The sequence below is a fragment of the Seriola dumerili genome, unplaced genomic scaffold (genome assembly GCF_002260705.1).
Source record: "Seriola dumerili isolate Sdu_G_001 unplaced genomic scaffold, Sdu_1.0 BDQW01000309.1, whole genome shotgun sequence".
NCBI classification, from domain to species: Eukaryota; Metazoa; Chordata; class Actinopteri; order Carangiformes; family Carangidae; genus Seriola; species Seriola dumerili.
This window is the reverse complement of record NW_019174564.1, coordinates 2,712,143-2,726,675: the sequence shown is the minus strand read 5'-3', so window position 1 is coordinate 2,726,675 and position 14,533 is coordinate 2,712,143. Positions and strand designations below refer to the sequence as shown.

General features: G+C 38.0%; 1 protein-coding gene across 3 annotated transcripts in view; it reads right to left on the bottom strand.

Annotated features, from left to right (window-relative positions):
- Positions 1-493: 493 nt before the first annotated feature.
- The window catches only part of elavl2 (ELAV like RNA binding protein 2), a 31,583-nt gene continuing 17,543 nt past the window's right edge, over positions 494-14,533 (bottom strand). For 2 of the 3 annotated variants that reach the window (XM_022758760.1, XM_022758759.1), the window contains exons 4-8: positions 11,462-11,565; positions 8,390-8,543; positions 6,045-6,270; positions 5,252-5,290; positions 494-3,244 (exon numbers count right to left, since the gene is read on the bottom strand). In XM_022758760.1, coding sequence (XP_022614481.1) covers positions 2,914-3,244; positions 5,252-5,290; positions 6,045-6,270; positions 8,390-8,543; positions 11,462-11,565 — 854 coding nt within the window. In that variant the 3' untranslated portion in view covers positions 494-2,913. The remainder of the gene's footprint in view (positions 3,245-5,251; positions 5,291-6,044; positions 6,271-8,389; positions 8,544-11,461; positions 11,566-14,533) is intronic. The other variant, XM_022758761.1, reaches the window with a different exon arrangement.

The following is a 14,533-nucleotide window of genomic DNA, read 5'->3' as shown; positions in this document are numbered from 1 at the left end:
AATCTACGGTCTAAGATTAAACTTTACACTAGAAAATATCAGTTGATAGCAGTGTAGCAAACAGACAACCAAACACTCATTCACTGACTGCTAGAATCAAAAAGCATTGTGTGTTCTGAAGCTACTTAGAAACAAAAGTGAGATAATACTAATATACAGACAAGAAGAAAAAAAAAAAAAGAACCATATTACCCAAGAATAGTTCATTATGGTAAATTATTCACTTTCTTGCTGAGAGTTAGATAAGATTAATATTATGTATTTTTTCTGATAAATATGAAGCTACAGCCAGCAGACAGTCAGCCTAGCATAAAGACTAGAAAAGAGGAGGAAACGGCTAGCCTGGCTCTGTCCTGCTTCCCCCTCCTTCCTGTCTTAATGCCAAGATATCAAGACTGTAGCTTCATATTCACCACACAGACGTGGTATCAATCTAAGATGCTTGGGTGCCCTTTCACCTTTAACTAAAACATATGGATATAGTTTTAAATTCATTTAAATTCTACTACACAGAGTGGCAAATATGACTTGCTGACATGTTTACATGTTAAACTGGTTTTAGCAAACAAGAAAAAGGAATGATGGGATCCATTCACAAAGCTGCATTGCCCTTCAACTTATTTATTGATGTACCGAACATGGAAAAAATCCAAAGTATCCAAACACAAAGTAAAGAACATGTACATCCTTTTAAATACTCAACAAAAGATATTCTATTCCAAAAATGCTGTGAACCAAGTCAGACTATACAACTTCAAATAAATAATCATTCTCATATTAAGAATTGAGATAAGAGGGGTGGGAGGGAACATTTTTTCATGTCAGACCATCAGCACAATTTGTCAAGACCAAATTATCATGAAGAAGTTACAAAAAAGAAAAGTTATTTTCAACAATGACAGGTCAGGCATGAAAAATGTCATCTCTACCCCACAGCAGCAAGTATCACAACTCATCTAGACTTAAAGTTTAACTTTTACAAGTAACACAAAGAAGGAATAGATAAACAAGAAAAAGCAGTTGCAAAGATAATTATATAATGCATAGCACACTGCTCATTTAAGGGGAAGCATGACTAGTAATTGGTTTAAATACCAAGCAGGATGCAGGTGCAGTATTCAGTGCATCTAAGGCTCGACAGCCTCCATTTGTTTGTTCAAGATGAGTTAGATGTTGTTTGACAAACTCCTGCGACCAATTTTGCTATTGTTAATGGAACTGCTTCACTGACCTTCCCCTGAAGTGAATAAAGCAATATACACCTTTTTACGATTTTAAAGACAGGTTATATGCATTACGTATATATATATATGAGTATGAAAAAAAAGAAAAATCAAATAGTTCAAAACTGTGGTTTATATCCATTCTTTACCACATAAATATATATCTATAATGTTTATATATAAAAAACAAAAACAAATGTCTATAGTTTCTTAATACCTTTTTTACGAAGCAAGACTATCTACAGACCAAACAACCAACAAATTTGATGCACTGTAATGCTAGTCCATAGGACAACAAATCAAGTTTTTCAACTCAAGGGAAACTGAAACGAAAAAGGTTAATATCCAAAATGAAAATACCGTACATACTCCATAAAAGAAAAAAGAAAACGATATATATAATATCACACTTTCCAATGAAGTCCAAACTAGAACCAAAAGAAGTTTGCAAAATACTCAACATAAAAAAGGACTTATTTACATAGCTCAAAGCTCAGGAGTAATCCGTTCTATTCTTCAGACTAGGTTTTCTTAAGCTGCTGCCTTCATTGGCTTGTCCTCATTCTTTCATACAAAGTATGTAAAAACCCTTATTGGTTGATATTAAGACAAAATCAGTCTAATGATATATCGTAGGTACACCACAGAACACCATGAGCTCCGTCTGAAGGGAATCCTTTAGGAAGAACTGATTTTTATCCCCCATTTACCTTTTAAGAGATATCTCCACTTTATAATTTTGCATGCACTTTTTGCGATTAAACCTTTGTATTTTTGTCCGTTTCCAAATCAAATCGGAAAGCGAGTTGCTAGTCGTAACAACCAGGATGACAGGGGGACCCACAGATGATTTTACAAATGAAACCAGCACTGCCATTGATTCTATAATCTAAAGATAATACAAAGATCTCAAAAGGTATCTTTTACATCATAAATCTCTCCAGAAATTTCAACCACTGCAAACTTTCTTGTAAAGTTCAAAAGCTCACAAGGTGTCATATGAAGATATTTCTCAAAGTATCCAAGTCAAAATATTTTGTTCCAGGTCCAGTAAAAAGTTTCTCCAAATTTTTCTTTTTATAAAAATAGATGCTTTTTAAACCCACATCAAAGAGGTTCTTAGCTCTTTGGCAAGGTACTGCTTTAAGAATTTTTTTTTTGTCTTTTATCCGTTAAGTTTACAATAAGCAACATTATGCAGCCAACCAATAACCAACTCATATTACAATAAACAGAACACTTGCAAAATCAACAAAATCGCAAAGAGATCAAAATAAGTACTTGCTAACCACTGAAGGCATAACGCACCTAAGGCAAATCAGGACACAAAAATACAAAGAAAATCACTACACATAACCTTACAAGACTTACTTTTTCAAAGCAGATGTGCAACAAAATGACAAAACCTATAGTAATGTTTTAGATGGTCCATCTGTAAAGACAGCAAGAGAATTCAACATCACAGGCAATAAAACCTGCAGTATTTTTTTTCCAGTTTTAAAGTATATTGAGAAGATTCAAAGCGTAGCAATGAAAAAAAGAAAAGAAATCACATTGTTGGACGCTAAATATTGTTTTTCTTCGTAACACTGATTTACAAAGCTGTTTTTACTAATGTAGAAAGGTCGGTACGCTTCCATTTTCTGTTTCCATTTTCTGCTGAGTTTTCTAGAAACAATCTCAGTGGGTATTAGGCTTTGTGTGTTTTGTTGGTTTTGAACGAGACTTGCAGCACTCTGTCCCCGAGGCGGTATCCATTCAAGCTGGCGATGGCCACGGCTGCCTCATCGTAGTTAGTCATGGTGACAAAACCAAATCCTTTGCACTTGTTTGTGTTGAAGTCGCGAATAACTTTGACGTTTGTGACGGCACCAAACGGCCCAAACATCTGCCAAAGGATGCTTTCATCTGCATCTGGAGCCAGGTTGTAGACGAAGATACACCAGCCAGTCCCTGCATGCCCCGGGATGTTGATGCCAGCCAAGCTGGTCACCCCATCAATGGCCATGGGGGAGAACCTGCTGTAAAAACACAAAAAGTAACATGGTTCAAGGCAAGAGCCAAAATGAGGGTAAAACTGGCCTTTTTATAAGACAAGAGATTGTGCCAACAAGCCTAACAGAATCTGACAAGTCTCTACAGGGATCAGCACTAGCCACACTTCATTCTGTGCCATGTTTACATTGCTCTTAGTCACAGTGTTAACACTTCTCCATAAATCATTACATGAACAAGATATTCTTTGATAAGTCAAAATATATTTTCTTCAGCATGGAAATAAGTTATAAAATCAGCCTCATCCAAAAAAAAAAAAAAAGAAAGAAAAAAAAAAAAAGCCGAGCTGTCATTCTGACTCTGCAGCTAACAGTGCAGTTCACAGACAAATCAAATTACAGCAGCTTTTTGAGCTCACCATGGGCCTGCAAAGACAGGAGGACAGAGTAATTTTTATCAAAACCAAAAACTGGAAAAGTAATGGTAAATAAGCACCATATCCAAGTTGGAATTTGTGCCAAGACTGGACTAATACAGCACGCAAAGTCCTGGCTTTAGGTAAATGTGGTTTTGCAGTTAGAAAAAACAAAATTCTAAGTGCATAGAAAGCCTATGAATTATTGCAGCAGGTGTCATGTAAGATTAGCTGCTCCAGTTGGCCTCTCAGGGAACATCCACCATGACAGGTGTGCTCCCAGCATCAAGGACCCGGAGAGAGATTTGGCAACCAAAACGTCAGCCGACGAGCAGGGCAGAAAAGAAATCACAAGTCTATTGTCGCCAGTGACGGGCCTTTGAGCTTTCAGGGGACTGGACTTCAATCATACCCGAGGAAGGCATTCTTATAAAACTGAACTTAGACAAACTGGTATCCTGGCGAATCCTGAAAGATGTCTGACGCAACCAACTTTAAACAGGACAGGGCTGTCCATAATAGATCAAGGTAAGAGTATGTAGCTCAAAATACAAGTATGCAATTTTGTGCAATAGCAAGAAAGAGGTTGTAAAACTCTGTCCTTTGTTATGTAGACAAGCAGTGTAGACAATGCTTTAATCTAGACATGTTGTGACATTATGCTGGGATTAAAGCACTTCACTGCATCACTGTCACTAACCTTACTTTAGAAAGGGACACACTAAATAATCAATCAAAATTAAGTTTAAAGTGCCAATGACTGCACATGGTTATGTTTAACATCAGGAACTGTACAAGAGTATGTTGTACAGTCTGGTCAATATACACACAGTAATAGAGAGCCATCATCGTGACCTCTTCAAATATACAGCTTCAGCGTACATGCTAGCAGGTATGAAAATTACCTTGCTTGTGGTAATTCAGAAAAATATTATTACAATTTGTTGCCAGCAGCACAGTGTAGACACTACTCTGCACAAGAATGAATTAATTTAATGTAGAAAAATGTGACATTTCAGTTTGTTTGTCAGTTTTTCTGGGCGGGACATGGTTTAAAAAAAACCCAAACAAAATGCTATAAATATTAATCCAACTTTAAATATAACTGATAAACCAGTCTCACACGATTTCCACTTACTAAACTAAATACTAAATGTGTGACTATCAGCAGAATTCATTTATGCCTCAAATTAGCCCCAGGAATTGAGCTTTCATCAACTCTAGTCTATTGATGCAGAGGAAACGTGATTGTCCCGGGTCAGAAGAGTACGTAGTGACACCCACCACTTGACCACGTTTGACTCTGGCCCTCCCTTCCCGCTTCTCCCTCCTGCATATACACTAACACATATACACTTGTTGTTAAGACAAAACAGCCTGGTTCACACACACCAACTGAATTATGTATATATTTGTAGAGAGCACTAACGCACTAATTACTTTGATCAACAACCTAATACTGAATCAGATTTACCTTATGCAGTGTTTTCTACTGCCCTATCTGTATTGCCAAGAGCTCATGATGGAAAAAAAATCCCATCAGCTCCTTGTTAAGTCTGAATCTCCCTCAGGATCAATTAAAGCAGCCTTTAAAATATAAAAAAGAAAATCAATTTACCTTTTGACTCCATAGGCCATATTCAGCAGATTGTCCAACCTAAAAAAAATTAAACAAACACCAATGTTACATTCATTTCAACATTAAGAAAGTTGTTTATGGAGGTGATGATGCATTTTGACAGGATGACTGAGATGAATAATAGTTCTGATACCATAATTAAAGTCAATTGTTCCACTCAAGTCAATCACAACACTTTACAACACTTTTTGTCCTTTACCTGTTAACTGAGCTTGTTTATCAATATTCAACCTACACAACAAGAGCCAATCAGTTCATAAAGAAAGCGCAAGATAGGCTGGAAATACTGCAGCTTTCACAACATATTACATGGAAATTCAATTTACACAAATTGTGATTTTTTTTTTTTTGCCACTTTAGTTTTTTTTTAAACCACTGAGGTCAATCAGTGGACTGAGGAGCAAATTCGTTTATGACGAATAACGAGGCTAACTGTCAATAAAACTTTCAGACCATCTACTGAATTATCCACCAGAGTATTGCTCATCTCATTTCCATATGTGTCAAAATCTGCTCAAGCCCAATTGTGTGGTAGGCCTATATCTGCAACAGGAGGAACACAGCAAAGTTGAAAATGTGAATATGGGGATGAATTATTCTGTTCAGAGTACTGATGAGCTCCAACACAGAATATTTTCATAATACTGCTGTGAGACAATTTAAATGCTAATTTCAAAACACGTCAGAGGGTCAACAGATTCAGCATCACTAGCAGTATTAACTGTGCTTGGCTCTAATCAGATTTTTTTTTTTTTTGGTGTGCCCCTTTTACCTGAAGCGTTGTGCCTGCTGTGCGAGGGGTCCTGGGTACCTTCGATTGGGTGACTGATACAGCTGGGACAGCAGTGCCTGGCTGGTCTTCTGGCTTGGGTTGTTCGCAAACTTGACTGTAATGGGTTCAGTGGCACCAGGCGGCTTCTGACAGTTCAGACCCTTGATGGCCTCCTCAGCCTCAACTCGCCGGTCAAAACGAATAAAGCCAACGCCTCTGGAAACGCCTGAACAGAGTATAAAGCCATAATATTAGTTACATGCTGAATTTCTCTTGACAGCCATGTAAGTAGCCATTCAGTACTGAAGTTCAGCGTGAACTTCATTGAAACAGGTTAAACAGTTTCTTAAGTGTCGATAAAAGTGAGTTTATAAGGGATAGATTAGCTGATTACAAATTTGCCATTTTTTTTTAACAGTGATTTGTTATCTGATGACTATTACTTTACCCACACCCTCTATAAACAATGGGAAGTCTACAAGTGCAGAGCATTACCGGTGCTCTGAGAGTGCATTACTGGTCAGCAATGCTTCAAAGTTTTTTTATCTTAAGTGACAAAAAAGACAAAAGTCTGATTATGAGACTTTTTTTTTTTTGGCCATAAAAATTGGGGATGTATAACGAACTTGATTAAATACATTTTTACACAAAATTTGCATTTTGTGGATTTGTAAGTCAGTCATTCAATTCATGGGCCCATTTCACTTGAATGTTTCACAAAGAATGCTGACATGACCATGACATTAAGAAAATGTGACCCACATCCAGAAATACTGCAAATACCGAAACACGATGCATAACAAACCCATTCCAATTGGAGGAAAGTTGCAAATACCAAACATGTGTACCAAGAGAATAAAAATGTGGGAGGTGGAAAAGTGATGGAGCTACAGCAGCAAAATGAAACTTTCACATCATAGGACACTGGTGGGCAGCAAGGAGAAACAAGAAAAAGACCGAAGATCGTGACATGCACAGATGTCCCAAGACACGACAGAAAGACGTGGGAAAAAAACAGAAACCCTCAATTCACCACTGTAACTCCAACTTTACAGACAGCTAGATTAGTAGCATTATATTGACTACTGCTAGTAATTTTTGTGTTAATCGATAGTAATTTACAAGCCAACATTAGCAAGTTACCATTATTATCTAGCAACTACATTGCTTTTCAGTGTTATCTAGCCATTTTGTATAATAACCCACAATTCATAAGGTAACTTGTTCCCTTTAAGACCACAGATGTTCCAAGTTCAATATTATCCCTTTAACTTCTTTACCTCATACTACCCTCTTGGGACATCCATACATACATGTCTTTTCATTCTCGGTCTTATTTCTTCATGCTGTCAGCCAAAGAGCCCTGAGCTTCAGTAACTTTGCCAAGTCAAAAAGCGGTCCATCACTCCAGCCCCATGTGTTGCTTATGGTACTACTACTTGCTGCAAATTCGTCATTTTGATATCTGCTTTGTTTCTTCTTAAGAACTGCATTTTTCTTAATGTTTGTGCCTTTGCATTTTGTATGCACACCAGTATTTGCAATATTTGGAGTGTATTCCCATAATGATTAATTATTTTATTCATTTTATCCTTGAGAGCCACTATATTAAAATGCATAAGAAAACAAGCAACTTTGTATCCATTAGCTTGGGAGTATAAGCAGGTTGCAATCTTGCTTTGTTTTTTGGTGGTTGCGTTTCTCCTCTCCCTACAGCTGGATCACGGCTTGCTTCATTCATACTAATGTAAAAATGAAAATGAATTCTCTTGGAACAAGTGGTTTTATGTTTGAGAAATAAAGACAGCCATTCCCATAATGCATGCCTGAAGGAACTTTATATGTTTCAGCAGCACACAGGGACAGAACCATTGGGAAATGTCCCTGTGAAAGATTCTGTTTATTAGTGTTTCATAAGGGTTTTGCCTCCACATGACAGTTGAGAATATAACTACTCTAAATGCATTTAATTTCTTGCCATGAAACGGGCATTGCATGTACACCTTGGGGATGGGAAGAGAAAGGGAGAGAAAGCAGGAGAAGGTAAGTGCAGGCAGAAGGGAGATTGGAGGGAAAAAAGAAATTATGAAGCTTTGAGTCCTGCTACTTAAACACCCATTTCATATTCTATCCATCTATGCATATTTATGAACACCTCTAGTGGAAAATTGCATTTTTTGGGGACGTCAAACCACCACCTCTGATATATTTCTCAGGCCTAGCTGTGTCATTTTGTTAGGGAGTCAGTGTGGAACGGAGGGGGAGGAAAGAGGCATAGTAAAAAAGGAATGTGAGGGATGGGCTGGGGGTGCAAAACCATGGGACAGCTGTCACGTTCTACTCACCAGTCACCTGGTCCACCAGAATACGTGAGGTAATGATGCGTCCATACTGAGAGAAGAGCTGCTCCAGTTCTTTCTGAGTCATGGTCTTTGGCAAGCCACTGACGTACAAATTTGCATCTCTGATGGAGGCAGAACTTGGACGCGCATAGGAAACCTACAGGCAGAGACAGTTCACATGACCACTGGTATATTATCACTACAACCAGTTCTAGCACATGCAGCAAAGAACTTGCATACCTCTAATACTATTGTCTGAGATCAGGGGAGGCTATTCATCAGCTTTTTGGTACATTTGTGCAAACAAAAAGAACACATGCAATGATCCATTTCTGTTAACACTACCAGGTATTTAACCTGACAGTTTATTTTAAATATACTCAGGTTATGCAGACCACGATACTGTGCATGTGACCAAAAAATAAAAAAGGCAAAAAGCTGCTCTCCTAGATTATATGTTTTATTTATTAAATATCATATAGCAGACCATGAACATAACAGTGCTGATACCATTTCAATAAATTGGTGAAACTTGTATTTCTAAGACTGATAACCTACTTGTACAATGTTCATAGTTCCTGTTAATGCAAGATTTACTTGTTCAAATAAAAGCCTGCATAATGACTTAGAAAATTGCTCCAAAGGTGTGTTAAGACTAAATGAAGCAAATATTTGTGACTTGAACTGAGCGGACAGGAGCACAAGTTCTTAGCCCAAAGCTATCAGACTCCATGAATGTGCAGGCAAGAGGAAAGGGAGAGGGTCTGAAGAAAATAAGCAAACTGAGTTTCTGGTAAGAGTTGACATCAGTCTGAGTTGTAGCGTACACACACACAGTCGGTGCCTGCTCCAGCAAACATTCCTGCTGTCATTGGCTGTTTGTGGCTAATAAACACAGACTACAAAAACATTTCACAGCTGTTAAATTCACTAAAAAAAGGGCTTCCTGTTAATCTTTAGGGAGGAAACACAGTAGTCTGTCAAAGAGTTGACTAAACATTGACAGATGTTGATAGGTTGTCACGGAACATGAATGTGGGACAAAAAGAAGAGAAAATGGTGATACAAAACATGTTTGGTTTAAATCTGTGCTCTTGTAAATTTACAATATAGTAAACATCTGCTCATCCCACTGCTATGCCAGCTTTTCACCATTTTGATTGTTTATAATCATTTATGTTCTACAACAATAGGGTGGTGCACTGCAATGTGTCTGCTCCATGGTCGATTTGTAATCCTGCTTTTCTTTCCCCAGCGCAAACTTAAAAATGACTCTTATCAGTTAAATGGACAGTGACAAAGCAGCCTGTCCAAAAAAAAGTTAAACTGGCACTTTTCTGTCCATCAACTCAGCTGGAAACCTGACATAGATAGATGTAGCATCAGGCCTGTCTAGACAGCTCTCATTTAAAAATAAATTTAACATTTCTAGCAAACTGCTGTAGACATGGCAGTATGGCTGCCTCTTAAAACTAATCTCATCTAATCCTGTGTCCAAAGTCAGAAGGTATGTAGAGAGCCCCCAGCACCAGGCTACAAACATGCAGCATACCTTTGTCCATACATGCAGCCTACTTTGCTGTATTTATGGACAAAGGTATTGAACACAGAGGGGACCAGAGAGACATCAAGGTCCTGTGGATCAATACATCATTACACCCCTGAGTAGTCATAAATTCATTTTCTTTGTGCATCCTGTTTTCTGTTCGTTGACATTTATACAATAATATGCAGGAACCCATTCAGCCTAAATTTAGTAGTTAATGTGTAAAAATGGATTGAGGGTGTAGAGGCCTAAATGAGAGAATCACAGAGAGGGAGAGAAAGAAACCATGCAGGCAAGAGTCTGCTGCATCTTGCTACTCCCTCCGTCTGGTGGCTGCAGGTTCTTCTGACTTGACTGTCAATTACCTGAACAGCACCACAGCTATTTAATTACAGTGTCGGACGTGTTAAATGGTCTTATACCAACTCCCTCTCTGCAATCTTATGCAATGAATTGCATGAAAAAAAGCAATTTAATTATTCTTTTATGCTCTCAGATCAATACGAACTCCACTTGGTCACCCTATCTCAAAACTCACCCTGCTTCTGCCCTGGAGGGAAGACTGACAAAGTGAACGTGAAAGCTAAAGCTCCCTGCCCACAGCCAGGCAACTCCCTCACTTCTCATCCCTGCCTCCCTCCTAGTCTCACCTTCACACTTCATTTGATGCTAATATTTGCAAAGTATATTCCTCTACCTCACTGGGGTTTATTTGCACTTCTGACAGAGCAGCCAGAGAATTTTGGATGTGCGATATACGAAAAAAAATGTTCCCATGTTCTACTTTTAGAGGTATGAAGTGAAGAAGAGGTGGAGAGAAGGATGTGCTCAATGTTTGATTCACAGAAATAAAATGGAATGGTTCATAAAATGGCAAATCTTCCACTGTCATAACATGCTACATTTTCACGTGCATATTTAAATGTTGAATACAGAAATAATCAAGCACACAGCTTACAAATTTGGTATGATTCAATCATGATTTTCAATCACAAAATGTGCTTTTGCCCACAGACATTTTCTTAAATACCCTCTGTCCAACATGAGAAGGCATCTGGCTAGCTCCTTGTATGGCCACTGAAATAATATCACATCTAATAATCTCGCTCCACCATCCACAAATCCTGCAGCACTATATGAAGCAAATGAGTTTTTCATCCAGCACATCGAGTGCTACATTGCCTGATGAATGCTAATGGCAGCCACCTCCCTGTAAAGGCATACAGCAGTGCTACAGCACATGCAACCATAGAAACAGTTCTGCTCTACTTGAGGCCCAGGCAAAGCTGCCTGTGCCCAGATTAACAATAGGCTTCATTTCCACCCTACATTTCTCCAGCCTCATTATTCCTCGACTCCAACCCAGAGAGCCAGACATGAATAGCATATCTTGGATTTTAGCAAACAGTCATGGATGGTAACAGATTTCAGTGAGTTCAATATGACTATGTTTGATTAACTCGCTTACTGGAGATTAGAATGGACATGTCAATGCCCGTTAGCAATTTAAAAAAATGATGACATCTTACCTTGATGGTTTTGGTCTGAAGTCTCAAGCCATTTAAAGTATTGATGGCTTTTTCTGCATCCTTCGGGTCCACGTAATTCACAAATCCATAGCCTAGGCTCTGTCCTGCAATCACAAGACCAGAAAATGCATTCAATGTCACACTTAATAAAAAGTGAAAAGTGGCTGCTAAATACAAACACCAACAATGTATTACTACTACATATGGACAAAACTGCCTTTCGGGAGTAATTAGTGAATGGCGTCAGTGCAGTTCTACCCAGAAATTAAAGCGTCAGTAATACAAGGACACACAAATGAACAGTCAGACAGTCATCTGGCAGAGCATAAAAAACACAGGAAGTCACAAGCTCATTTCCAACAAACACCTATTTGGCTTACAACCTAACATAAATTCTCAAACCAACTCTTTGACATACATGTCTTAAATTAAAAACGACAAGCAATTGCTCTGCTCTCACACCAACTCATCTGACATAGCGCAGTAGCTGAGACGCAATGTGTTCCCCCCTCTCTACAGTTTATCTCTAAAATGTACAATAGATTGACACCCACTCTTTATGTGCACAGAGGCAATTCAATTTCCTCCACCCACACTGCTGGGTCTCTCCGCAATTCTACTGCCGGTCAAGTTCACCAGCTCAAGCAGCTTCAGCATATTAATACGGAACATAAGTAACTTGAATTTTATCTACAACTTTCTATAAGATTAAATGAAGTTTATATCTTCACATATCCAAATATCACATTTAAGCACAAAACAGATTCAGCAAGACGTAAGGGAGTATGAATTTGTGATAAGGAATCTAAAAGAGGTCCATACGATTTTTTCTTTTATTTTTTTCAAATAATTTTAGTTCAGGAATTAACCATCGACGAAAAAGCAAACATACACATTTGCACATGTGCATAGTGACAGAATGCATATTTGATATATATTTAAAAAACTATGTATTAAAATAAGAATACATTGGTGTATTAGTATGGAAAATACAGACACCCAACTGTTAAGTATTGCTTGCAGGATTGCTATTAAGTTAGCTTTACTGTATATCTAAATGCCCTATATGCATCATACTGTCTTATCTGTCTTCCCACCATGAGTCATTGCTCTCATGGGTTGTTCATCTGTGATCAAATGAAGTTCATAAACTTTATTTCACCTTGCATCTCAGGGACTGTTATAGCCAGGAGAAACATGCTGAGCCTTTGAAATGAGCTGGTGAAATGACACTTTTACTTAAACCTGGAGGGCAAACTGCCTGCCACACTGTTCTACTGTACATGCTGTATGTGGGCACACTACGCCGTTATAGTGATGTCTTCCTATGGAATGTCTAATATTTCCCATGTCCACTGTTTTAACAGAGAGGCCCTAAGCATGTTCCTATAACAAACAACTTTAGCCGTCATTAAGGAGGCGAGGTATGCTGGGACGCACTTTCAAACAGACAACTGCACCCAGCTTCCATTAAAAGACTAGTGCTGCCCATAGTGGGAGGAAAATGACACAAAGACTAAGCCGCTGCAGCAGTAGTAGCAGCCAAGGCGAGAACATTTAAAGCAAAGAGGAAGCATGCATCTCTCTGGTGATTACTTAGCATCTGATGTAGCACCAATACACAGATGTAGGCTGGCTTAAATCCATTGCCACAGGGCCAAGGGAGAGACAAAAGCAACATAGTCTGGAGGGGATAGGGTTTTATGTAGTGCAGAAATTGAAATCAGAGCATCATTCCTGAGAAATGACTTGGAGGCTCTGAATAACATTAAGAGCCAATTTTTTTTTTTCTCCCAACTGAGTCTCAAGTCAGTTTTTCCTGCCCCAATTCAAGCTTTTATTGGTTAAAAAGGATTTTTTTTAAAAATGCTAAGTTTTATTACTCATTTTATGATAGCATGCTTGTTAGTTACTGTTGTTGGGCAAAGATGCAATATCAATCTGTACTGCATTGTGTATAATCGAATGGATGCTGTATAAATGCCTGCATTGACAAAAAACACTGCGCCTTTTCTGATTCAGTCCTGGGATTAAAAAGAAGGTTTCTATACCATAATTTTACAATTGCGACCAAACACAAGTGAAACTCAAATTGTAACAGACACTAAATAAATTGAGCATTAGCACACAATGTAGTAATGGGAACACTATAAGTTTAGCTGCAGGTCAAGCACTATAACCACAGACATGTTATCTCTTTAGTTCTAACTAAAACACCTTAATGAGCCTTTATGCATTTACCTGAAAAGAAATCTGTCTTCCTTAGGTGTTCTGTTTGACAAGACATCTACTGCCAGCCAGAGAGCTAAGAACTCACCCTTTTCCCGCTGGCTAAATTTGTGTTTCTTTAATAAAAAGGCTATTTTTTATTTTACTAATTACTCCAAAACATTTCACCACTGATGCTAAGAGCTTTGGAAATGTGCCATTACTAGGCCCCATCGACATACTTTATTTCACTAAAAGATGCTGGTACAACTAGCATACTAATCCAACCTAACCAAAGGTCCCATTCTGAAAACAAAACAAAACTAATTCTATTCATTATTTCTTTCTTTTTGTACAATGACAAGTTTTCACAAATGTGCATAATTTTCCAACAACTAAATATGAGATGAACATGACTGCAATGGTACGCATGAACACACATAAAAATCTCAACAGCTCCACTTAAAAGCTGCCATGGCTGCTTAAGGCAAAGACCAAATCAAATCAACAACTGACACATTCACAGCACCATGTCAAAGGAGCATAGGAACTTTCCTAAAAAAAAAAAAAAAAAAAAAAATCTGTTAATGCAATCAATGATGTTACAGCTTTTAAAAACAGCTACTTTAAAAAACAAAAGAAAAAAAAAAAAATCATACAAATTCAGATGTCACTGGTAGAAAATATCTGAAATACTCAGACTCAAAGAGATTTGAGATTAGATTGCACTTGAAAAGGAAGACAGCTAAATGTGTGGTCACATATTGTGTAGCGTGAAGCTGGGTATTCAAATGCCTGTGGTCACTAAAATGCAAGAAAAGCAAACTTAATTGGGGGGAAATGGAAATCTGGTTTGCCATTTGG